The 23,899-nt window shown below is 42.6% G+C and overlaps 1 protein-coding gene and 1 long non-coding RNA gene across 3 annotated transcripts; one reads left to right on the forward strand and one right to left on the reverse strand.

Annotated features, from left to right (window-relative positions):
* The first annotated feature begins 2,746 nt into the window (after positions 1 to 2,746).
* On the forward strand, positions 2,747 to 4,554 carry LOC112554520. The gene is made up of 3 exons (XR_003097242.1): positions 2,747 to 2,862; positions 3,586 to 3,648; positions 4,336 to 4,554. It is a non-coding gene; the product is annotated as an uncharacterized LOC112554520 (long non-coding RNA).
* Positions 4,555 to 5,812: 1,258 nt separating this feature from the next.
* On the reverse strand, positions 5,813 to 16,596 carry LOC112554600 (penicillin-binding protein 4-like). Of its 2 annotated transcripts, none has more exons than XM_025222472.1 (6): positions 16,250 to 16,596; positions 12,916 to 13,238; positions 9,896 to 10,066; positions 9,405 to 9,665; positions 8,486 to 8,733; positions 5,813 to 8,312 (listed from the first exon to the last, which is right to left on the reverse strand). In XM_025222472.1, exons 2-6 carry the CDS (start codon positions 13,230 to 13,232, stop codon positions 7,564 to 7,566), a joined length of 1,746 nt encoding a protein of 581 aa, XP_025078257.1. In that variant the 5' UTR covers positions 13,233 to 13,238; positions 16,250 to 16,596; the 3' UTR covers positions 5,813 to 7,563. The 2 variants fall into 2 exon arrangements, with proteins under 2 accessions (XP_025078257.1, XP_025078255.1); XM_025222470.1 differs by having other exon boundaries at positions 16,254 to 16,593.
* Between the last annotated feature and the right edge of the window lie 7,303 nt (positions 16,597 to 23,899).

The raw sequence follows: 23,899 nt of genomic DNA on the forward strand, positions 1-23,899 counted from the left end.
CTCATCCAATACAGAAATACACATTCACCGAAAAATCAACTAAGATTCACACTCACCTCAACAGGTTCAATGCTAACAAAAGTACAAACAAGTATGGTACTTCAAGTCGGTTCAGGGCTTGTACACACAATCCAAGTCTGACTTTCAATAGAAACGAAAAATGTGACAAGTCTATGTGTTGGTCACTTAAATGTGCAGTCAGTCTGCAACAAGGCTGTGGACATTCATGATTTAGTGTTGGATAATGACTTTGATGTATTTTTCTTGTCAGAGACATGGTTAAAAGAGATAGGTGATGAATCAGTAATCAAAGACCTTACGCCACATGGTTATACATTTGCACAAAATCCCAGGAGTGGTAGGAGTGGAGGTGGAGTTGGAGTTTTATTTAAAGTACATTTGAAATTTACAGTGTTGAAGAGACAAACACAGTATAGGTCCTTTGAGTACATAACAGTCAGCAAAATTGTTGTAGATAGACCAGATTGTGCGTGGTTTTGTTAGGGGGAGAGTGAAGCCAAGAAACAGAGACGGCTGGCAGAGAAAAAATGGAGGAAGACCAAACTTGAGATTGACAGACAGCTGTATAAGTTAGCCAGAAATAAATATGTTTGTGCTGTAAAAAAAGGCTAAATCGCTATTCGTGCAGGAGCAGCTGGAGGCTGCGAGTGGACATCCCAGAAAGACTTTTGACATTGTGAACAGCTTGTTGGGTAAGAACGGAACTAGTCCGGTTCTTCCTGAGGTGGATGTGAAGTCAGCTGCTGATCAGCTGTCTTCCTTCTTTGTTAATAAGATAAAGGAGATTAGTGCTGGACTTGAGAGTGCAGCTTGTGAGTTGCCAGAGTGTGAGGAAGATTATTCTGTGCCATTTGCTGGTGTTCCGCTGACTTCTTTTACGTGTATTGATGAGAGTTACTTGAGGAAACTTGTAGCGAGATCAACTAAAACTTCATGTGCCGTGGATCCTGTACCAACTAAATTTATCATTCAACTTCTGGACATTCTATTTCCTGTCATCTTGGACATTATTAATGCCAGTTTGAGAGCAGGCTGTGTTCCATGGTGTTTTAAACAGGCTGTTGTGAAGACCTTGTTGAAAAAAACGAACCTGGATCCCTCCGACTGTAAAAACTATCGTCCAGTGTCAAATTTATCATATATTTCCAAGCTACTGGAGAGGGTGGTTGCAGAGCAGCTTATGACCCATTTTATTAATTATGGCTGCCTAGATAAATTTCAGTCAGCGTATCGTCCTGGCTTCAGCACAGAAACTGCTCTTCTTCGTGTGACAAATGACATTCTTTGTAGTGTCAACTCTGGCAACTTAAAGCTGTTAGTATTACTCGACCTGAGTAGTGCGTTTGACACCATCAACCACCGCCTGCTGCTCCAGAGACTGTCGTCAGAGGCTGGAATCCAGGGCGCTGCACTGCAGTGGATTGCCTCCTATCTTGCCGAGAGATCTCAGATAGTGATTGTCGGCTCTGCAAGCTCTGAGGCAGTTCCTCTGGTGTGTGGCGTACCACAGGGCTCCATTTTGGGTCCATTATTATTTTCGCTATATGTTTCACAGCTTGGACAGGTAATTGAGCGCTTTCAGATGGGACGTCAGTTCTTTGCGGACGATACACAGATTCTGAACAGTTTTCCCCAGACCCGGCAGTGGCTAGGAATGCGCTTCAACGACTTGAATCTTGTTGTGTTGCGGTGAAGGCGTGGATGACCAGGAATCGTCTTAAACTCAATGACGACAAGACAGAAGCGTTACTGTGTGGCCCCAGGGCCAGACGGGAGCAGATTGGCATTAGTGCCGTGCAGGTCGGTGATGCCTCCATAGCCTTTGCTGACTGTGTACGGGACCTAGGGCTGTTTATTGATGCACAGCTCTCCATGTGCAACCATGTTAGTTCTGTTGTGGCTAAGTCCTACTACTTTTTGAGGACTTTAGGTAGACTACGGCCCATGCTGACTCAAGCTGCTGCCAACTCACTAGCTGTGGCTACCATCATATCACGATTGGACTATTGTAACAGTGCATTGTGGGGTATACCTGCTACTCAGTTGGATCGACTCCAAAGAGTTCAAAACACAGCTGCCAGGATTGTCACCCGTGCAAAGTCGTCCACTGAGCACATCACCCGGATCCTACAGAGCCTTCATTGGCTCCCAATGAACAAGCGTATTGACCACAAAGTACTTTCTATCGCACAGTCCTGCATGTCTAAAACTGCTCCTGACTATTTGCAAGAGATAGTTCCTCCGTACCAGCCGTCACGTAGCCTGCGCTCAGGCTCCCAGTCACTTTCGATATTAAAAATATACTTATGAAGCATGTAGAGGTTCATGAAAAGGAGAATCACACAGCATGGACAAATAAAACTTTGTACTCGGCGACGACATATTGGTTTATGTTACACAAACAAAGTTCAAAAGTTCCTGCAGCAGTTTAAACACCAGAAGAAAAAGTCGACAATAATTTCCTTTTTCAGTCTGCAGAGAAAACTGTTTTTAACGTTCTTTACCTCACACACACCATCCATACACCACCCCTTCGTGACCAGTCAAAAAATATTTATTTTTCCACCATATGTGATTCTCTGATTCATACCTCCCTGCAATATGCAGCATGTGTTCATCCAGAAATTCAGATTTTATTTTTTTAAAGACACCTGTGGCATATTCAGTAAGGTCATTTAGTTCCACTGTTCCAGAACTGCAATGATTCAAACGAAGAGATCACGTGATGGCTTACGCCGTATTTTGTAAATAAAAAGCCTGAAGGGAGGGAACACTCCGTCTTGATTTTCAAGGGCTCAGATACTCAACTGCAAGAGACTGACCATGACAACAGCTGTAAAGGTATGTATCCTGTAATGTCTGTGACTAGAATGTATTGTTTACATCATGGCAAGTCCAGATGAACATCGGAGCTACATGTATATGTGTCGCTGAACGAACGATCTGTCTTCTACTTCATCACATTTCTTTCTTATGAATCTTATCGACGCTAATTCAAACTCCAACAGACACCTTCAATCAAAAATCAACCAACTGGTAATAAAATCTGTAATAACCACTAATACATTTTCGACCAAGTTAAATAAGGCTGATTAATTTTCAAGAAACATGAGATTATGGTAGGTAACCGACCTAAGCGAACAATTTTCTGTTGTTTACAGGTGTAAACATCATCATCAGTGGGGTCTGCTTTTAACAGTTGTAAACACCATGAGTAGAGCTTGTTGTTCACGGGTGTAAACATTATCATCAGTGCTGTCTGCTATTAACAGATGTAAACATCATGAGTAGTGTCTGTTGTTCACAGGTGTAAACATCATCATCAGTGCGGTCTGCTATTAACAGATGTAAACATCATGAGTAGTGTCTGTTGTTCACAGGTGTAAACATCATCATCAGTGCGGTCTGCTATTAACAGATGTAAACATCATGAGTAGTGTCTGTTGTTCACGGGTGTAAACATTATCATCAGTAGTGTCTGTTGTTCACTGGTGTAAACATTATCATCAGTAGTGTCTGTTGTTCACAGGTGTAAATATAACGAGTAGTGTCTGTTGTTCACAGGTGACAACACTCCTGCTGTTGTTGGTTGCTGTGATGGTGGCGGCTGAGCCGATCCCAAAGTCCGTAAGTAGATTTAGCGCGTGATGACACGTGATTAGAAATTAATTAGACGGCTTAAACCCTCTTTTTTTTGGCCACATTTTAGAAACCTTTCTGCTTTAAGAATAATCTTTGTCAAAAAAGTTCAAGAGGCAAACGCGTGAAAAAAAAAATCCTTGTGCTAAAACAATACTGGGCAATGAAATGAGCCGGGAGGGACAGCAGGCTGACATGTTTGTGGTCAGGCATTGCCCACAACTGGAAGATTTACTTACAGCTTTGGTCAAAAGACCTACAGATGGATGGGAGTTGTCTGCCCTTCCCCACAACATTTAATCTAATCTTCTGTTATGGCGGCATATGTACTAGTTCAGATCAACTGCCTCTGTCGACCTCAAAATGATGAATGATCAATCATGGAGGGACATCTTAAGAAAATAAAGACTTTCAAAGATGCCTGTGCTGGGAATAGTGAAGGGAGATCAACAAGAGAAGAGAAAGGCAGGTAACCGTGAATAGTAGAGTAGCATCCCCTTAGTCAGACCCCCAGGGGTATGGAACACAGTGATGAGGTTCGGTGGTCAAACAGAAGTGAGTCCTAAGGGAAACTCCGTTCAGGTGGGCTGCTTGTCGTATTCTGTAGGTAAAAGAACAACACCAATATATTGACAAAGCGCATTATTGTGTGTTTGTATTTATTTTCTATTTCAGGTGAAATGCACTCAAAAGTATGAATCATGCTATGATGACAGCATTTGCTGTGCCCCAACAGAGTGTGTGGTCCCCGACGGAGAAATAAAAAAGAAAAAATGTCTTTGAAACCTTAATGAATGGCGAAGATGATGTTGGGGTTTGAAACACTCCAGCTATTGCTTTTCAAGATGCAGTGAACAGCTTTCCGAACATAAACATTAAAAACCGTTAATATCTCGTTACTGCTTGCATCCTATATTTGTTTGTGAGATATGAAAGGTCGAATGTCCATGTCTAGTCTGTCTGGGTTGGCTGTTTTATTGTTTTGTGTGAATTATTGTTGTCTTACCGCGGAAATGTGTGTGAACACGACGGACTGTTGATTGAACGGAGCGACATTTTCCCGTCATTAGGAAATCTGTCTTCATGATTAAACGATGCTTTGTTTTTGCAAAATTAGAAATTAAAAGCGATCTTATCGCAACTGTAATTTGTATGAATCATGAACACCCATCATATACAAAAATAACCTAACATCATTTGTCGCTTAAAAAACATACAAACCATGCTTAAATCTTTCCCCATTTCCCATTCCCCAGTCTCCTCCTCCCCACCCTGAGTATTTGTGTCGTAGTCACTGCTTTGTTCTCTCACTAGTACAATAATGCCTGGAAGAACCACTCAGTTTTGTGTGATCGAACTCATATAACTGTTGTACACCAACCTTGTTTTTAATCAGAAACGTGTCATGATGTCTTATCATCTCTAAACATTCAACTTTGCTTGCCTTACTCTCTGGATTTTTCCGTTTGATAATAGCCTTCGACTACAGCATATGAGAGAACAATAAAATATCTTAGTGTAGAAATAAAGATTGCCTAAAAAATACACAAATTGTTTTCCAAACTTTCATGGCAGATAAAAAAGAAATCGCAGAAACATAAATTTACTGAATGAATCATATAACTTCTTCGGTCGTGAAGGGGAGAGGGTCCAGTGAATCATCGCAGTGAACACCTGTCACTAGCACAGTGGAAACTGGTTGTCCCGGGGTCAAATCCCGTCTGGACCACATCCACGCGGAAACTGTTTACACGGTGGCTGCTGGCTCGGCGAAAAGCACCAACTCACCTCTCACCCTTCATCATGAAAAGAAAAATAAACAAAAAAATTATTCCCGTCTATTGTTGTGCTTGTTGAGTTTTCATCCACTCTTGTACATTGACATTTTTTAGTCCAGTGGCTGCATTCAGTCATCACTGAACTTCGAGAAAGTTCTACATGACACTCTAACTCCAATCCTTCTCTGGGCTTTTTAGAAGTAAAAGCTCCATGCTGTCTGTGCATGTATACACTAACACACACAGACATCTTGTGCAAAAGTAATTAATTGCTTTACTCTCCATAATTTGTGCACTTTACTCCAAACACACGTACATGCGCGTGCACACACGCAGATTACCAAAACAAACATGAAGTAATTTGGATGAAAACGAAATTTTGTATGCTGCTTTATTCAACACATTTTGTCACTTCACAGACCTATAATACCTAGTAACTGATGATGCCCCTAAATAGTATATTGCAGTCTAATTATCCACATCCATTTCACTATATTGTTAAACTCAAATTAGGACTGACAGAAAGAAATAAAAAGTAAGATAGCAAAGAATAGAAAGACAACTAAACGAGGAATTCAGTTTGATTCTTTGCTAAAAGATAGGGGAAAGCAGAGAGAGTGAAGGAAGGGGGAAAAAGAGATCAGACAGAAAGGAAGAAAGAAAAGTGGGTACGTGAAGGGGTATGTTAAGGACACGGTTTATGGACTGAGAGAAAGAAACAGATGGAAGGTGGAAGGTAATCACTAACGACTAGAAAAATAGAACCTCTTAGAAATTACTCCTATCTTTCTACATTTACAATGCCATTAAATACTTGTTTTCAGCTCAACGAGTAAGCAGCACACCCATTAAAAAAAAAATATAAATCTTACTTCATTCATTCTATGCCTTTACTTATCACATCTTCACTCATTGTTTCATTTGCTCCCTCGTTCACTTATTCAGCACTTTCAATAGGAAATATCTACATATGACTATACAAGGCGACAGTGATTAACAGTTTGTATCTCTTATTTATAAATATGTGTGACTCTAAACTTGAGAAAATGAGCGAAGTCAAAACATAGCTTTTACACACAAACATGAAATACAAAACCTTTCCTTGGACCAAAACATTTCACAAAAGTAAACAAAATGAGACAATCACAGACAGGAGGTAATAACATCACATTCATGGGTCTGTATGTTAGTGTCTGTGTGGTGTCTTTGGTTTTGTCTATTTCGTTATATATATATATGTATGAGAGAGAAATGGTTTATGTGTGTATACGGGGTACACCAAATATTCACCATACTGTAACACGATTGCTAATAACTCCAGCTTTGTTTGCCAGCACGGTTGGTCTTCTATTGGTCTCTAAACCTAGCTTTCTTGTTACCGTGTAGTCGTAACAGACTTGAATTAAAAGCTTATATGAAAAAATAATGCATGAGTGATTGGCAATCTAGAAAAAAAAGGTAGTATGCTTTGAGTGGAATGAAGAGAAGAGGACAAAAGATGGATTTAGTTCTTTCCCGCAAGTGTTACTCTGTGTGTGAGTGAGTGAAGACCATCATCCAAAAATTGCTTTTTTGGGTGCTTTGTGGATATACCTGATTGTATGCATTTTCATAATAGAAAATGTGAGTAGTGAATAACACAGAGGACACGCTTTTATGCAAAACAAAAACAGACAAATAAAAAAGTAGAATATCCCAGAACTTAACTTACATAAAAAATACCTCAGATTAAGTCACATGACACAGCGCTGATACTATGTAACGGGGAGAAGGTGAAGAAAATGGTCTTTTGGGATAAAGTTTGAAAGAACAAACACGTGTTTGCGAAATACAGAGTTTAGCACGTGTGAGTACGATGTCGATAATTTACACATTTTTAGTACTTAAATCCCCCGTGTGTGTATGTGTGGTCATTCTTGTGAATTTTGCTTTGAATGCAAGAAGTCAGGAGACAGGAGAGCGCCAGATGAAAATATGATCCTGTTGTTTCGAGACCCTTTTCTTCATGTTCTCGTTCTTAGGAGGAGATGAGTCAAAATGTCGCACGACCAACTACACGCTGTGTAAATACGAAGAATGAAGGGGTGAAGGTGAAGGCGAAGAGAGGATGGAGATGTTATCAGCATCACCGACGTAATCCACAACACAGCAGCATCCAAAACATAATGTAAACTAAAACTGTCCTGTCTCTCCCGCGCCACGAAATTCCACCGGAAGTGGCTTCATACCTCCAGAACACAGGCGGTATCCGGGTTTCGAATCCAGGCACCGTGATTCTGACGATCACTGCGCTACCTGTGGGCGGCGGGTGAACTATGATGGGTGAGGTGTCAATGAACTGCGTCACGTTGCTGCCCTTGCCGTAGAAGTACTCCAGCAGGTCCGACGGATCGGCGTCAGCAGTCTGACGACTGGGCGACGTAGCGTGCGGCGCCATCGGAATCAGATCCCACGTCCCGTAGCCGTAGACCAGCTCCAGCTGCACGCGGCGCGGCGATCGCCCGAGCCTGGCTCCGTGAGCCTTGCCGTTGTGCCGGAGACGGATGTCCAGCCTGCCGTAGCCCGGGTTGACGTAGGTTCCCACGTAGGCGGTGAGGTTGTGGGCCAGAGCCCGGCTGGTGTCGTAGGGAGGGACGGTGGGTTGGTTACGTGACGGCTGCCACGGCTGCGGGAAAGAACACAGGACAGAAGCATTGACCCAAGGCGTGACCCCCATCACGTGGTCCAGCAGGAGGCTGATGAGCGGTCCTCGGTACAGGTAGCCGGTGTCATCTCCTGTCATGACGACGAAAATACCGGCTTTGAGCGAGGGCACGAGTACCACGAAGGCGCGATACCCGTAAGAAGCACCCGAGTGTCCCAGAACCGGAAAGCCTGCAAGATAATCATCATTATCATCATCAATCATCAATCATCATCATCTTCATCGTCGTCGTCGTCTTCCAACTCTTTCCAAAAACTATGGAGTTTGACTTCTACGACTAGATCATCAGAATATTAACTGCAGAAATTTAGGAAGACAAAAAATTGCATGGGATGTCACGTACCCCGGTAGTACCCTAACCACCATCCCATGCCATAAATGTCAAAGCTGGCCGTGACGGGAAAGTCCGGTTGACTGAACAGCACCATGGGCATGGCTGTTCTGGGCTTTTGCAGCTCGCGCAAACTCTCCTCCGACATGACCCTCTGACCTCTGGCACTGAAGCCGCCAGTGAGGAAGAAGTTCATCCACTGCGCCATGTCGTCTGCCGTGCTGACTAAGCCACCAGAACCCACCAGTTCTCCATATTGCCTGTAAAAAAAAAAACAAGTGTCACGTGATTAGAAACGTCACTTCCTTCAATAGCCACCATCGACGTGTCCTACCAGCAAAACACAATATTCCACAAAGACTACAGCTGGCCTGGGATGTAAGTGTTAGCTTCGATAAGCTCGGTTCTACCTGGGGCTAACATTGCGAGTTTGCAGGTGTGGCTTTTGTAAGCGGTGCTAAGGCTAACCCAAGAGCAAAATTATTTTTAAATGAGTGGCTCAACTCACTTCCTACTTCCCCAAATCTCAGGCTCACAGATATAAATCTTTGAGAATTGCAATCTTCACCTGGATTTTGGGAAAAGGTCAAAGACTACGACTTCCGGCCCGCTTAAAGACATCTTGAAAGTTTTGGATTGACCATGAGTATCACCAGGAGTGCGGTTTTGGTCAGTCCAAAATTTTTAAATTAATAAATACAATTGTCCGTAATGCTTTTCTGTAAAAACAAACTATTGAAAACCCTTTTTAGCCTAAAAAACCTGGACAAACATTTGAAGACAGTTTAGCAAAGCTTTTGATCGCTATAACATGGACAAAATGGTGTCCATGTTGCCATATTTGTCAATTTAACAAAATCCATTCCAGACTCAATCCGCTTACCCACCATTTCCGCTAACTGAAAGTCTGACAAAGAACAGAAGTCTGTACCTGAGCAGCTCACTGCTAATAGGTTTCAAAACTCCGAAGTAGTTTTGGTAGGGCTTTGCCGTGTTGAGCTCAGACAGGTCGAGCTGAGTGACGAAAGTTGACCTGTGCATATCCAAAGGTCGGAAGAAATAGCGCTCCGCGAGGTCTTCCCATCGTTCGCCAGCGATAACTTCCGTCATGCGCGAGGCCAGGCCATACATCAGATTGCTGTACATGTAGGTACTCCGGAAAGTGTCCAAAGAATTCAGAAACCGCAGTCGTCTGTAAATAAAAAATGTGTATGTCACTGAAAAAAAAAAACTTACACTAAATCTTTCAAGGCAGAAAAAATCCCAAATAGTTATATATATATAGTTGTATATATACAACATCCTAGAGAGGACCGGCCTGTCAATGACAGGGAACTGAGAAATATTTTGATCGATAGTTCGGTCAACCAGACTAAGGGACCGCTGCTGATGATGATGATAATACTGTTAATATGATGATACCCTGGCAAGGTCCTTCGCGAGAGTGTGGAGTCGAACCGGATCTTGTTGTTGGCAGGGACGGCCATTTTGTGGGAAAGAACGTCTTCAGCTGTTGCATGCTGGGTGCGCAGGTCATCTGCAAACCGAAAGTACCGGCCCATTATCTCTCGGACAGGAGTTGAGATGTTATATCTGCAAACAAGAACAAAGAAATCATTGTTTAAGTCTGTTGCATAGATTCTAATAACATTATTAAAACGTTGAGTATTTCTCTCATCCATAGAACTAATTTGAAAAAAAAGTTCCGAGGAAGCTTTGTAAATATAATTGAATTTGTAAACTATTCTGTGGAATTTTTATTATAGTTTAATACAAAATCACTAAAGTCCTTATTTCACAACAATACGTAAATATTGGAGGAACAGTTATTGCAACCAACTCAGTTTGTATGTCTAGTGGTTGTTGTGTACAACTTTTAAGTAGACTAAACATGGCTCTTGATTCTCTCATATAAATCTGTGCTACATGCAATTTTTTTAATTATATCTCAGTTTTAGGCAAAAGGTAGGAAATATGATTTTACCTTTTCATCATTATATATAAACACTGGTGTCTTCATTATTGTGCCAAGTCACACTGACAATGTTAACTATAATCTGCTGGTTAAGAGCAGATGTCACAAGGGATGAAGATTTTTTTTTAACCAACATTATCTAAAATGCCATCAAACAAGGAAAAAATTCAAGATGGATGCGTTTAGCAGGCTCATTTATTTTGATTCTCACAGTAAGATCTTCTATAGTATTTTTGCAAAGATAATTGTTTACTTAACCTTTGCCGCTTTTTGTGTGGTTTTCACAAACCAAACTCATTACTAACACAAATAGAGCTTTTAAATGTTTTGCTGAATAATGAAATAGCTGAAAAGCGTGGAAGATACAAAAAAAAAAAAAAGAAAAAAAAAAGGAAACCATTTCTTTGCAAGGAAAGAGGTGGCGGAGTTAGGGTGGAGGTACGAAGATGCACGACTGAGGAGGGGAGGGAAAAAAACCCCCAAGACTTCTCGAGAAGATTCTTCGTTTCTCTAAAAAAAAAAAAAAACTACCTAACAGACTCGGTGTGTTTTTCTACTTCATGTCACTCACCGACGAGTGTAACTGGAACTCCACCAACGACATTCGGCGCTGACAGCTCGGAAATGTGACGCCGACGAACATTAAAGTGCTTTTACCCTCGCCAAGACACCCCAAACCACCCGTCACTCGTTTTTACCCAGCCAGGGGAGATAACGAAGAAAAAGCGGCGCATTCTTCTTTTGGAAATTTGCTGGCACTTCCGTCAGCTCGGGTTAAATTTATTTTGGTCTGGACCTGGGCAGCTACCAAACACTTGTGACCTGAAGGTCTGAACGTATAAGAGCCACGGTGTTGGGATTGTTTATTGTTTACGTTGAAGATAATAATATATAAACACAGCGTTAGCTCCCCTTGCCGATACCCGGGGAAATTAGACGATGTATCGAGATGCTGATTAAGAATGCTTATAAATAAAATAAAATTAATGTGCTAGGTCTGACTTATGGTCACATAATCTCACCTTTGCTTTTATGAATAGGTGTATTTTTTCTTTCCAGCAAATTTTGAAATTCTTATGTTTTTGGTTTTTTGTTTTTGTTTTTTTTGGTCTGCATTCGACTCTGTCAGCATAAGATCACGTGATCGACTCGTTAGGGGAAAAAAAGAGAAGTCTTTAGGCTAATGTTTATAGCCGCGAACATCATTTGTCTTCCATACTACTGCTTTGCGATTCCCGTCTTCGTTCCACGTGAGGTTTTGTTCTTAGTTTTAGGTCTTCCCCATCAGTTTGTGCTGCTCTCAAGCAAACTTGCTCTCCACACGGGAACATTCTGGGCTTGGTTTCTAGCCATTAATGTCTTTAGCTTTCATACAGGCATGCTGAACTTTTACATACATCTTTCAGAGCTTTTTTTTCCCCTCTTTTACACGAAAGACTATTTTTGTGTTTACGGAAAGGTTCGAGTTTCTTCAGAGTGATTACGTTTTCAGTCAAAGCTAAATTATCCTTGACAGTTTGTGTGCTTAGCTTAGTTCGCAGGTTCATTCTTACCTTTACTTGAATATTTAATTTTAATCTTTGAAATAATTTTTGTCCACTTTTTCTGTCTCTTCCTCTCTTTCTGACCTACCTGTCCAATCAGAAGCGATCGAGCACACAGTCATACAAGCACACACGTATTACAGACGAACTATCCCATGGATGCATATACTAACAGTCTTACTCATTAAAAGTAAATACACTCAGACATGCTCGCACGCACACGCAAGCAAACACACATACTCAGAGCCCCGGACCACGCTCCCGTGATTATCTTGGTCGCATTTCTCGCCGAGTGCTTGGTGATGAGGAACAGTCGGGCCCCGCAGCTCTCTACCATGTGGATGCGGCGCACACGAGCATCTGCCCCGGTCCCTCCATTGTTTACCCGCACTTTTTAGTCGCCTTGAGTGATTCTTGTGTGTTTTCACAAACGGGCCGAGGCTGGTAGCGGAAATATTGGCAGCCAGCTATGAGGAGCATGCACCGCGCGCGCGCACTCTTTCTATCAACCTCGTGTCCCTTCCATCTCGTGCGGCTAGAAATGATACTTAAACAAGACAAAGAGTAGAGATGGAGCAGCTGGAAGCACTCCAAGCAGCAAACTTGCGGATGGCTTCTCCTTCTTGATCTTTTTATTTATCTTCTTCTTGTCTATCAACATCATCTTATTGTTGTTATTTTCTGACCGTCCTCCTTCCGTTTTTTATTTCTTTGCCTCTTCATTCTGCACTTCCTCCCACCCCTACCCTTAGTTCTTTCCCTTCTCCATCTGCACTATCCCCTAACTTCCACTCTTTTTGTCTACGTTTCCGTCTGTATTTTCCTGTCTGCCGCTGCTAAAGTCAGACACGAAACTCGAATCACACACAAAGTGGACAAACGGAGGGAATACAGAAAAATACAATAAACCTCCGGTAGCCCACCTGCCGCTCTCCTCCATAACTTTTAGCAGGAGCGCCGCCGTCAAGGCTTTGGTCAACGACGCCACATTGAAGCGGGTGCTGCTGGTCACTGGTATGTTGCCATGGAGACTGGTGACGCCGAAGCCACGTGACAGCAGGGTGCGCCCACCCTTGACGATGGCGATGGCCATACCCGGGTTCAGCTCTCGTCGGCAGTCGGCGTGACTGGCGGCGATGATGTCACTGATAGCCTGCATGCTGTCGTCTTGTGACGACACGATGACGAGCGTCGGGACCAGGACGAGGACTTGAAGGACGGATACTTTTGTCAGATCCATGTCAGTCTGGAATGAAAGAAAATTAAGAAATAAAAACGATGTGTTGAACATTTGATTCAATGTAAAAGGAACGGAGTTACTGATAATAAATATATGAATAAAGTAATGAATAAAACATCGAAAAACACAATAAAGGGAGTAAGAGAGGTAGGGAGATGGGGTAAAGGGGAGATAAGAAGTCGAGATAGAAAGGGAGACAGCCATGCTGGAAAAAGGAGAACAGCATCGCAAGGTGAAGAACGCGTAAAACAAACACAAGAGCACGGTATTTAAAAAAAAGAGGTAGAGAAGAAGCCAGGCAAAAGAACAACCCACCAAAAAATCGGCTAAAAGATATCTTTTCTGTTCACTAGTATACGACGACCTTTTTGGCCCCATCCCGGGCTGCCTTTCAGCCTTGTGAACGGTTGTTAACTTTGTCAAGATGTACCACAGGCGGTCCGAAAAAAGGAAGAGGAAAAAATTCATGATGCTTTATTGTCCCACCCTTTGCCCTTTAGAGCGTTAGAGCAAATGATACATTGCGGGAACAGAACCCGGGACCTTCAGCGTCTGTTCCGGTGCCTGTCTGTATTCATGCATGAGAAAGAGAAAAGGAAACGGAGATGGAGAGACGAGAAGGATAGAGGGAATGAGTAAACGAGTGATTATACTAGAGAGAATGAGGGAACGAAAAGAAGAGAATAAAAGTATGCGAGAAAGGAGAGAGAGAAGATTAAAGGTACAAAGAGAGGAAAGCAGGGGTAAATTATAAAGATATGAGAGAAAAAGAAATAAAGGAGATCCATTGGGGAAAAATGAGAGAGAAAGAAAAAACAAGGATGGAAAAATAAAGAATCAGAGACTGAGAGACAAAAGTCATGGAGTGAGAGAGTAGAAGTGAATGAGAAAAAAAAAAGAAAATAGGAGAAACAATAAGGTAGAGAATGAGTGAAAATTAAAGAGAGGATGGAGTAAAAAGGATACGAGACAAAGACGGGAAGAGGGAGATGGAGAGAAGAGAATAAACCAAGAGAAAGAGAGAAGAAGGAGTGGGAGGAGAAGTGCGGGCGGTGAGGTGGGGAAGAGATGTTGAACTCCAGGGTAAGACAAAACGTTCCGAGCGTTTTGTTGGAGGGGTGCACGGCTCGGGGCGGTGAAAGGGTGTGTCAGGGTGGGCTGTGAGGAAGGTGACTTACGAGGTGCAAATGAAGGTGACTCGCTCATCTCGCAGTTACTCCCACCCCCTCTTCACTCAGCAACGGTTTAGAGAGTCGTGCAGTTAAAATACAGTTTTAGGAAAGAACAAAACTCAGTTCTTCACCTTCACCCTTTTTCTTTCTCTCTCTCTCTTTCTCTCTTTATTTCTAAGAAAAAAAGAGAGGGGAGAAGTTCATATACATTTCTTTAAATTCGTCGTTTTCTTTGTCTGTCATCCATTTTCAGTTTTTTTTTTCTCCCATTCAAAAGACCTCCCTAAATGACCGTTTATGAAAGAAAATCAGTCTTAAGCTGCACCAGATACTGGATGTGGATTCATTAGCAGGATACGCCTCTCAACATTCTCCACGTTAGATGGAAGGACAGACAGACAGACAAACAGACAGACAGACAGGAGTGCTGACTTAGAGAGAAACAGTCCATAGAAATAAAAAATTCTCAAGAAAATTAAAACAATGTAAGACAAGTTTCTGTATACCTTGTATAAAGTGATGATAACGTTCACTCCTGGTCCATCAACATTTTGTGAGTTAGGGCATTCAAACTTTCTTTTTCGTGCACGTGCAGAGGAGATTTATTTTCTGATTTATTGCAGACGCAGATACAAGGGTTTTAAATAATTATCACTTCAGAAATTTTCGATTTATCACACTGAAGTCTGGCGCTGCAGCCTTGGACGGCCTGACACCCTGACCTTTCACACACCCTGAACCGCGCGCCGCCACGTTTTTCATCGGCGCTCGTGAGGTTGAATATCAAACAGAGACTCGCGATTAGTGTGACGGTCTGCACAAAATCATATGTGTGTGTATGTGTGTGAGGGAGTGTGTGTGTGTGAATGTTTCATCTATCTATCTGCTTTGTGATTGTCGGCGAGCAAATGATGTATACTTGTGTTAGTGAGAGCACGAACGCATGCATGAGAAAGATAAAGAAATGGGCAAGAAGAACAGATAGAGGGGAAGGTGAAGAGGGAAAAGGAAGAGAGCAAGACAGAGAAATATATACATAGAAAGAGAGACAGGGAGCTGAGAGATAAAGAGGTAAAGTGGGTGGATATTAGATTTTTTACCCCGTAACTAAGGCTATATCACAGCAAAGCTGCCACAACTGTAAACAAATGCTACATACAAAGAAAGAACAGCGTGCCCGAGACGGGATCCGAACCCTGAACAGCCAATGCTTAGTGTACTGTTGATAGGCGAAGTAAAGAGGGAAATACAGAGAGACACAGAGACAGACAGACGAGAGAAAAAAAGTGGTGGACACAGAGAAAGGAGAAATATAAATGAAAACAGATACTATGTCTATCATGCAGTGAAATGAACTTTTAACAAACACTAACCAACCCTCGGCAAACCTTCAACTGATAATATATCAAAATCTATGTACCCACAAACAGATAAAACCTCTTCGAAATACTAACTAGTATTATTCTATACACAAACAAAACCACTGATAAATTTGAGAAAAGAACAGAATAGAAAGTTTTGTCATAATCGCCTACAATGTAAGACATCGATCGCCAAATAAATCAATAAATCAATAGAAAGCTAACAAAGGAGAACCCGACAAATATAAAACAGAGCTTTATCAAGTAAAACTAAACTAAACATTTTATAAAATATCTTAAGGAAGGGGAAGAGGATGCCAGGAGACGGTTCTGGAAAGATTTATCTTTAGTCGTTAACCAGGTAAGCAGGTATCATCAAAGATGCCAGTCACACTACGCTCTTGCCAGAAACTCTCTTGGAAAACAACCTCCATACCGGAACGAGACACAGGAATAAAGAAAGAATAAAAATGTCCCAACATACTCACAAGCCAGGAAATGAATGTTCCTCCGTGTAGACGAGTGCGAGGTGTGGCAGTGGTACCTCCGGTTCAAGCCCTTGTCACTCAGCCCAGCTTGTTAGCAGGGACCATGACAGCGATGCATCTCCTCCTCCAGGCCCGACGGCAGCAGCACCTTGAGGAAGAATACAAGGCTGTGCACATCACGTGTCTACTTACACTCACCGGCGCAATAACTGCATTCTACACGCAGGCCTCCCATTGGCCCGTGCATGGCACACTTCTGTCCTCCTCCCTTCTCTCTCTCTTTCCAGCCTACAAATGGTTTCTTTTAAGATAGGGGAAAATCCTTCCATTGGCACTGCCGACGGGATGTAAAAAAAAAAAAATGTTATAAAATAAAGGCGAGTCTGGAAATGCTGTCTTCCTTACACGAAAGACGATCTGTTTGTTTTGTCCTGAGGTTTGCTTGTGAACCTTAAATTCACGTCAGGCCAGTAAAGTGTCAGGCCCCCATTTTCGCCTCTCCACGGTCTAACAAATTTGAGCGCATGCGCAGTTAAATTTTGGTGTTTACTGCGGATTTTTTTTATTTACCTTTTCTGGTATATAAGGTTACTTTCCTGTGTGACTCTGTTTCGAAATGAGAAAACCACACGATGGAGGGGTAAAAAAGAGCTGCGGTTATCACACTTACAGACTTTCTCTTCCTCCTTCAAAGTCAGATCATACATAATATTTTACAGTCTCCCTAGGGTCCTACAAGGTCTGAGATGTTGAGGAGTTGTTTTTGGTGTTTGGTTTTGCTATCTGTCCCTCCTTTTCTTATGTTGCCCGTGCGATTGTAGCTTGCTTTCTGTCGGTCTTTTTGAGTTTGGGTATATGTCTGTGTATGTGAAAAATATTCAATCAAGAAATTGCTTTTACTTCAATTTAGAAAAAAATAGATCGTCCTCATTTAACTTGTAGTTTCGACTTTTCCTTTTTTCTAGATATTTCTTTATCATTTTCTCTGAGCAATCTTCAAGGTATTTTTGGAAAAAAAAAAAAAAGGCAGGAACTTTGGACAAGCTTGCTTTCTTTTTCTTATAACAATAACTTTGTATTGGTCTATTTATAATCCAAGAGAGAAGCTGGCAAGCTATCTCATCCTCTCTCCTCCCATGCAAGCATCTGTATCACCTGTTTTGTATTTCAATAGCCGGATCTGGCCACCAGTCCCCATCTGGCGACTTACGTCCCTTGTCTACATATCACTCACCAGCGTGGCGGCGGTAGGGGCAATTAACTCCGATCAAAAGGGAGGTAAGTTTGGCCGTGGTGTGCTGTACCTTGCACCTTGGGCGCGTGCTGCCAGCGGCGCTTGAGTGGTTCATGGGAGCCATGACAATTCCAGCATCTGTGCCCGCGTGTCTCGCAACACGCCTTCACCAGGGACTCGGGCAAGTCCGAGGCAGGTGAATAGGCGCTCAGCGGCTTCTGGGCAAGACGAGGGTTGTATCTCTCTCAACACTGTTCAGTCCTCGTCGGCCCGCAACTCGGGGCTGCGGCTGACAGAAGTCACCAATCGCAACTCCGGCTGTCGGCAACCTATCGTCTTTGTTGCTGCAATTGTGGTCCGGGATTTTTCTTGCTCGTTCTTGTCCTTCTTTTCTTTTCCGTGGAGTTTCCACGTGCTGTTCTGTTTTTTAACTTCTGTTTTTCTACAGCTCGTTAATCATTTATTCATTCTTTAATATTTTCTTTCCTTCCTTTTCTTCCATTTTTTATTATTTTTTTCTGCTTTCTTTCCACGTTACAAAAAGCACCAAGCTTGTCTGTAACCCAACCTTCTTTTGTTTGATTCTTTCATTCCCTTACTTGTTTCTGTTAAAGTGTGCATGGTGTTTTACACGTAGTTAGGGTGTTTGAATCGGGTGAAAAAATATCTCTTTTCGAGAAACTCCAGGAAAGGAACAACTAACCCTCTCTGGCTATACCGTAGGGTTTGAGTTTTTTTGGATATACTTATTTCTGGAAGTCAATACTCGAGTGTTGTATCTTTTTTTAATTCAAAATCAAAGTTCACTGAAGCAGAGGTTGGGGTAAAACATTTACAGCTCATGTCCTAGACACGATGAACGACTCAGAAAGGTCTGCCTACTCACCCTTCAACTTTTATTAGAAACAAGTGCAATATCGGTAAAAAAAAATTTCTTGGACTGGATCAGAGATCTGAACCCTCGACAAACGCTTTTCCTTTGCCATATTCGGACCACCCATATCCTTACGTGCAACCATGAATTAAAAAAAAAAGCTTAAAACCCAAGCAACCAGTCCAGCATGGGCATGTGCTAGTCCCGTGTGCATTTTCGCACCCGATTAAAACAAATCATCTGATCTTCAGTCAGCTCATGAAAGCGGAAGGCCCCATCACGGATGTGCACGGATGTAAAAAGAAGGGGCGAACACATGGTTGAAGCATCCGTTAGTAAACGTGTCCTTAACCTCGATCCACGAGGTCCAAAGGTGTGTAAAACTCTGGAAGCTTCGCCAATATCGCGGAACGTCAGGCTTATCACCAACATCAAACTCCCAGAGTGCGCCGCACCGATTCTCAGTCACGTGACCAGTCTTCTTCGCAATGTGGTTCTTTTCACAGGAAAATTTACTCGATAATAGCCCACGTTTGCCTTGCACTCGGGTGATGATGAATGAAAGCCAATGATCAGCTACCATAACTGACTACATTTCCTGCTCCACTGAGTTCAGACAGTTCATGCTGACGAGGTGTGTAGATGGTGAACAGTAAAATGTGATGTAGAAGTGTGTGTGTGTGTGTGAAGATAGTGAGAAATATGGTGAACTGTATTACATAGATATATTGTGGGTGGATGGATGGGTACGAGGGTTGACGGACATCATACATTCTAGGTTCAGATGCTAGTTTTCTTGACTGGTACCTCGTCCTGCGACTAAGTGTCGAGGGCTTCTCTATAGTTACTCCCATTTCCTCCGTTTCCTCTCCTCTTCCTCCTGCCAGGTAAAATCTCTCGGCTAGTGAAGCTGCCAGTACTCTCCTCTCACATATGGCAGTCTAGCAAGGTGTTCCACCCTTAATATCAAGGAACCATGCATTTGTTTAAAATAAAATACTTTTTAACTCGAGCATGTTGGCGCCTATCTCTTAGCTTGTTTTTTCATGGATGGGGAGGGGGATACAGTTGGAGACGAAGGCCGAGAGAGTCGCTGGGAGTCATGCCAATCTGATGATTATGGAGACTCGCATACAGCCGGTTCGATACCCATGTGGATCAGATACCTCGTTCAGATGCTGCTGCTGCTGCTGCTGCTGCTGCTGATGATGATGATGATGATGATAGCGCAATATCTCAGACAAAATGCGAGCTAACTGAGCTTAGCAATATCACGAAGTAGTCACAAAGATGTAGAATAAAGAACAATGCGAAGACTCGCTGCTTTCCTCCAGTAAAGATTTATCACTGAAGATTTAATGGTGACGACTCCAAGAAACAAGGAGTAGTGAGATCAGGAGAGTATCAACACATCTTGAAGACATGTTGTTATATAAAACTGCCACTCAAGGCCGCTGCTGAAGCGAGTGAACCACTCCAGTTTACACTTGAAAAGACTGTTGTAAACAATCCAGTTGAAAAGAAGAGGAGTGGAGCAAACTCATCAAAAGCAGGTGTAAACAATGTCTAACATTTTAATCCAAATTATATCATAACACAAGGCAGAAAGAACATCAAAGAGAACCTATACCCTCAGTCTGGTAGGCGATGTCTATACTTATTAAACATTTACATCTACTAAGTGAGCTTTACGAAAAAAAAAATTCAAAATGTCACACTAAAAGTCAAATTTAAAATATCATCTCCTTTTTCTAACAAGCTAAGCTCAGCGTTCCGTTAAATGCCAAAAACAACTTTCCTTTCATAATTGGCTGTAGTTAGTTTTTAATTGCTGACCATTAAGTAGAAAACTGTTGTCAGCCCTTCACACACGATGAGACGGAGGCCGTGGGGAGAGGTAACTCAAACAGACTCGGGTTCCTCCCTAAGCTTTCAGGAAAAAGAGGGTAAGGGGGGAGGGGAGGATTTTCTAACCCCTGGAGAGAGAGGTGCTGACTTTCTCCTCCCCATCCCAGTAACCCAAGGAGAGGAGACAAGCATGATGAATGCAACTTTTATTTTTGTAATATTGTTAAATTGCTTTCGCTTTCTTTACTTCACAGCAGCCCGCGTCCCTCTCACGTGTTTTCTATTTAAAGTTGACCGCCTCGCACTCCTCTCACATTTTTCAACATCAGCATATTGCAAGAGAGAGATACGTATGATCCTCCCATGTATCTGTCGACACAGAAGTAGTCATGCCCGGTCACAGATTGGTTAACACGCGGCAACACCAGACGTACGTCACATCCGCTACAGATTCCGGCTCCCAGCGGCAGGGAGGGGATGGGAGGAGGGAAGGGGAGGTCAGATGACTGATCACGTGGGTTGTAGAGGTGGATGGCGAGGGCTTGAGTGGGAGGGGCAGGGGAGGCAGCAGGGAGCCTGTCTTTTGTCAGCTGACGTCTGCTGCATGCTGTGTGGTTACATGCCTGGACCTTCATTTGCGAGCGCGCGAAGCACGTGAGGTGGATTCCGCACATGGAGGAGAGGTTATCAGCTAATCAGGGCAAAAAGAAATGATTATAGGGCAGCGGGTAGCAACGATCTTTTTCTCTGTCTCTCGCTCTTCCTCTTTTACTTTTGTACTGAGGCAAAATAGCGCACGCACACACACACACACACATACACACACTCGAACACGCTCAAGCCTGCACGAAGAATGAGTAAATAAAATATAAAAAAAAAACCCAAAAAACTAGGGAATAAATAAAACGCAGAAGATGGAAAACATATGGAAATATTTGTATCTTACAAATAAAAGATAATAACAATCCTACGACTGCGTCTACGAATAAGCTTACGCCTAATACTGAGGCAAGGAGGTAAGTGAGCAGGTAATTAACAAAAAAGATGCAATTAGCTCCCTCTGCACTTTAAGACCACCCAGACCACTGTCAAAAAGCATCTTTATATATTCCCTTGCTAAATAGGGTCTCTGAAGTAAGCAGTTGATACGGTTTCCTCTCGCCCAGACCACCTTTATGTCCCACCCAGCAAGGTCTCTGCCCCCAGAGACCATAAAATTAGTGTTACCCACGAGCGGCCGAGCTCTGGCCAGGTGGCTTTATCGGCCAGCTTCCAGCAACAACGACGGCACAGGAAGAGAGATAGTTCGAGAGGGTGGGGAGCTGTTTTGGCATTTGATAGGTCCTTAATCTGGGAGGAAACGATCTCTCCCTAATCTTTTATATGTCACAAATTTATGAGACGTTCCTTGATGCCGGGTGATACATCACGTTCGCTTTGACAAATACAAGATTCGAAAGGATCTTTAACAGCGAGGCACCAACATCCAAGAAACTTTGCAGAACTCTTCCTCCTTCCGGTTACTAACGCAGGTTCCTGACCTATGACCTAATCGTGACGTCAACTGTGGCAGAGCTCTGGCTAGCCAAGATTCAAGCCTCGATGTCCAGTGGATGTTTGTTCTGTAGCAATTTATTTTTACTGACTTGCTGCACGTGTCTTCATGGCCTTTGCCTTCTGGGCAAGGTTTTCTTTCACCTTGGTCATATCTTCGGCAGATAACACTATCGTTAATAACGCTTCTGTTATCGCAGTCAACGGAGAGGATGATACATTAGTCTTACCATCCACTTGGCTCGATTGATGTTGTTTCATGGACTTTGTTTAACGATATTTCGACTGCTGAGATCTTAAAGGCACCCAGAGAAACAACACGAAACGATTTATCTAGCACAGAGAGGATGTAGATGAGAGAGTGTGTGAGAGAGTGAGGGAAGCATCGTCCACAAAAATGCATTATCATTCCATCCAAATGTCAAAGTCTCCAGGCGTGTATGAAGAACATTAGCATCATGGCGATTAGTAATGTGACTCCAGTTTTACTGCCAGGCTAATGTGAATTCTGACACACGCTCGAGTGTATACTTGAATAAGCATCTACTTTTTTGTCTGCCTCTCTTGTGTGTGTGTTTTCTTTCCTGTCTGCATATTCCTATCTCCATCATGAAGGAGGCTGCAGCACTTAATGGCGACAAGCAATGCGGTGGCACGTCCTCTAAAAGCGTTGTTAAGCTCATCTTGGATTAAAATCACATTAACTGGATGCGTATATACCCCGATCTCTCCTCAGCCACACCCTGGCACCATGCACCTTGTACCCCGGGGTTACAGCATGTACAGTGACAATGGCTGATGTATGAGGGTCTGCTAATGAGGTCGGGTGCAGGAAGAAGTCACGTGTCATAGCTGAAAGGACCTGCAATCTTCGGAAAAAAAAAGAAAGTTTGGACATAGTACCAGGAGTCAGTCGCTAATCTCTGTTGCCAAACTCTGGTAAATAATTACCTCCGGCATCTCTGTCATGACAACAAAGGAGTGATAATGTATTTAATGGTGTTGTGAGATAGATAAAGAAAGACAGAGAGACAGAGAGATTAGTTACCGTTTCAGTTATCTGTGCTTGGATGTAATGGGGTTAAAAATGTCTTAACAGAGAAAGAGAGAGAAGGAGAGGGAGGGGAGAGAGAAGACAGAAAGAGTTTGCTTGTTTGTGTTCTACACCATGCCAGCAACTAATAACAGAGAGAGAGAGAGAGAAAGGCAGAGAGAAACGAATAAAGAGAAAAAGAAACATTATTATCTCAGCTTTTTTCAATACCAGGTCAATCAGGTTATACTAAATATTCTTATAAAACACACACACAGAGCGATGAAGGAGAGTTGCCGCTAGAAAGGAGGAAATTCTCAGAGGAAGCAAAAGTTCAGAAACACGGACAGAGAGAAAAAAATAAAAGACTCAGACGGTCGCTGTATTTGCGATGCTGAAGACACAACCATCTGACTTTTATATTGTTCTAGTTGTTTAGGGAGATGTTAGCTGTCAGAAATCAAGTTGATGAGTGTCAAAAGCACTCCTCCCCATGCTTTATGCGTCCCACCCCTATACACGTACCCCGGGTGAGAAGTGCGCGGGTGCATACCATTCAGAATGAGCAAACAGCTTTTCCCTGTCTTGTCTTTGCCCTTCTGAAGCCTGTCAGCAAATGGTGAGATGTGGGCAACTAGAGGCTTTGCATTATTTCTTCTCGATATTACTGAGAAACCCCTGTCCCTCTCTCTCTCTCTCTTTCGTTCTCTTTCTGTGTGGCATCTTCTTAGTTTTAATAAATTCCTTTCTCCATTTACCCAGGCTTCTTCAAAGGTCTATCTATTGCTTTTTTCTTCCAAAACAAAAAGAGGCATCGTGAGAGATCCTCGCAGCTAACATATCCTGTTACACAATACTGTCAACTGATTAAAATGTGTTTATTTTCTCCTTCTGTCTTATATTCAATATATATTGGCGTGGTGGCTCCTGGGATTTGGCGGGCCTGTACACAGTTTGCACAATCCTCAGGCCGCCCCGGAGGCATAAAGTGAAAGACGTATATGTATGGATAAACAGGGCTAAGTATAGAAAGTATATTGTAAATTCAAGAAGGTTTTTATGTTTATCAGGAGCGATTGTTTGTTCGGAGAAATTGCCTCCCA

Source organism: Pomacea canaliculata, linkage group LG13 (genome assembly GCF_003073045.1).
Source record: "Pomacea canaliculata isolate SZHN2017 linkage group LG13, ASM307304v1, whole genome shotgun sequence".
Lineage (NCBI taxonomy): Eukaryota > Metazoa > Mollusca > Gastropoda > Architaenioglossa > Ampullariidae > Pomacea > Pomacea canaliculata.

What these genes read in the sequence shown, in the direction of transcription:
- LOC112554600 (XM_025222472.1), bottom strand. Translation starts at nt 13,232, where the DNA reads ATGGATCTGACAAAAGTATCCGTCCTTCAAGTCCTCGTCCTGGTCCCG. An exon ending in TCGCGAAGGACCTTGCCAGG is followed by an intron (nt 9,666 to 9,895) that starts GTATCATCATAT and finishes TTTTATTTACAG; the next exon opens with ACGACTGCGGTTTCTGAATT. An exon ending in ATTAGCAGTGAGCTGCTCAG is followed by an intron (nt 8,734 to 9,404) that starts GTACAGACTTCT and finishes TTTTTTTTACAG; the next exon opens with GCAATATGGAGAACTGGTGG.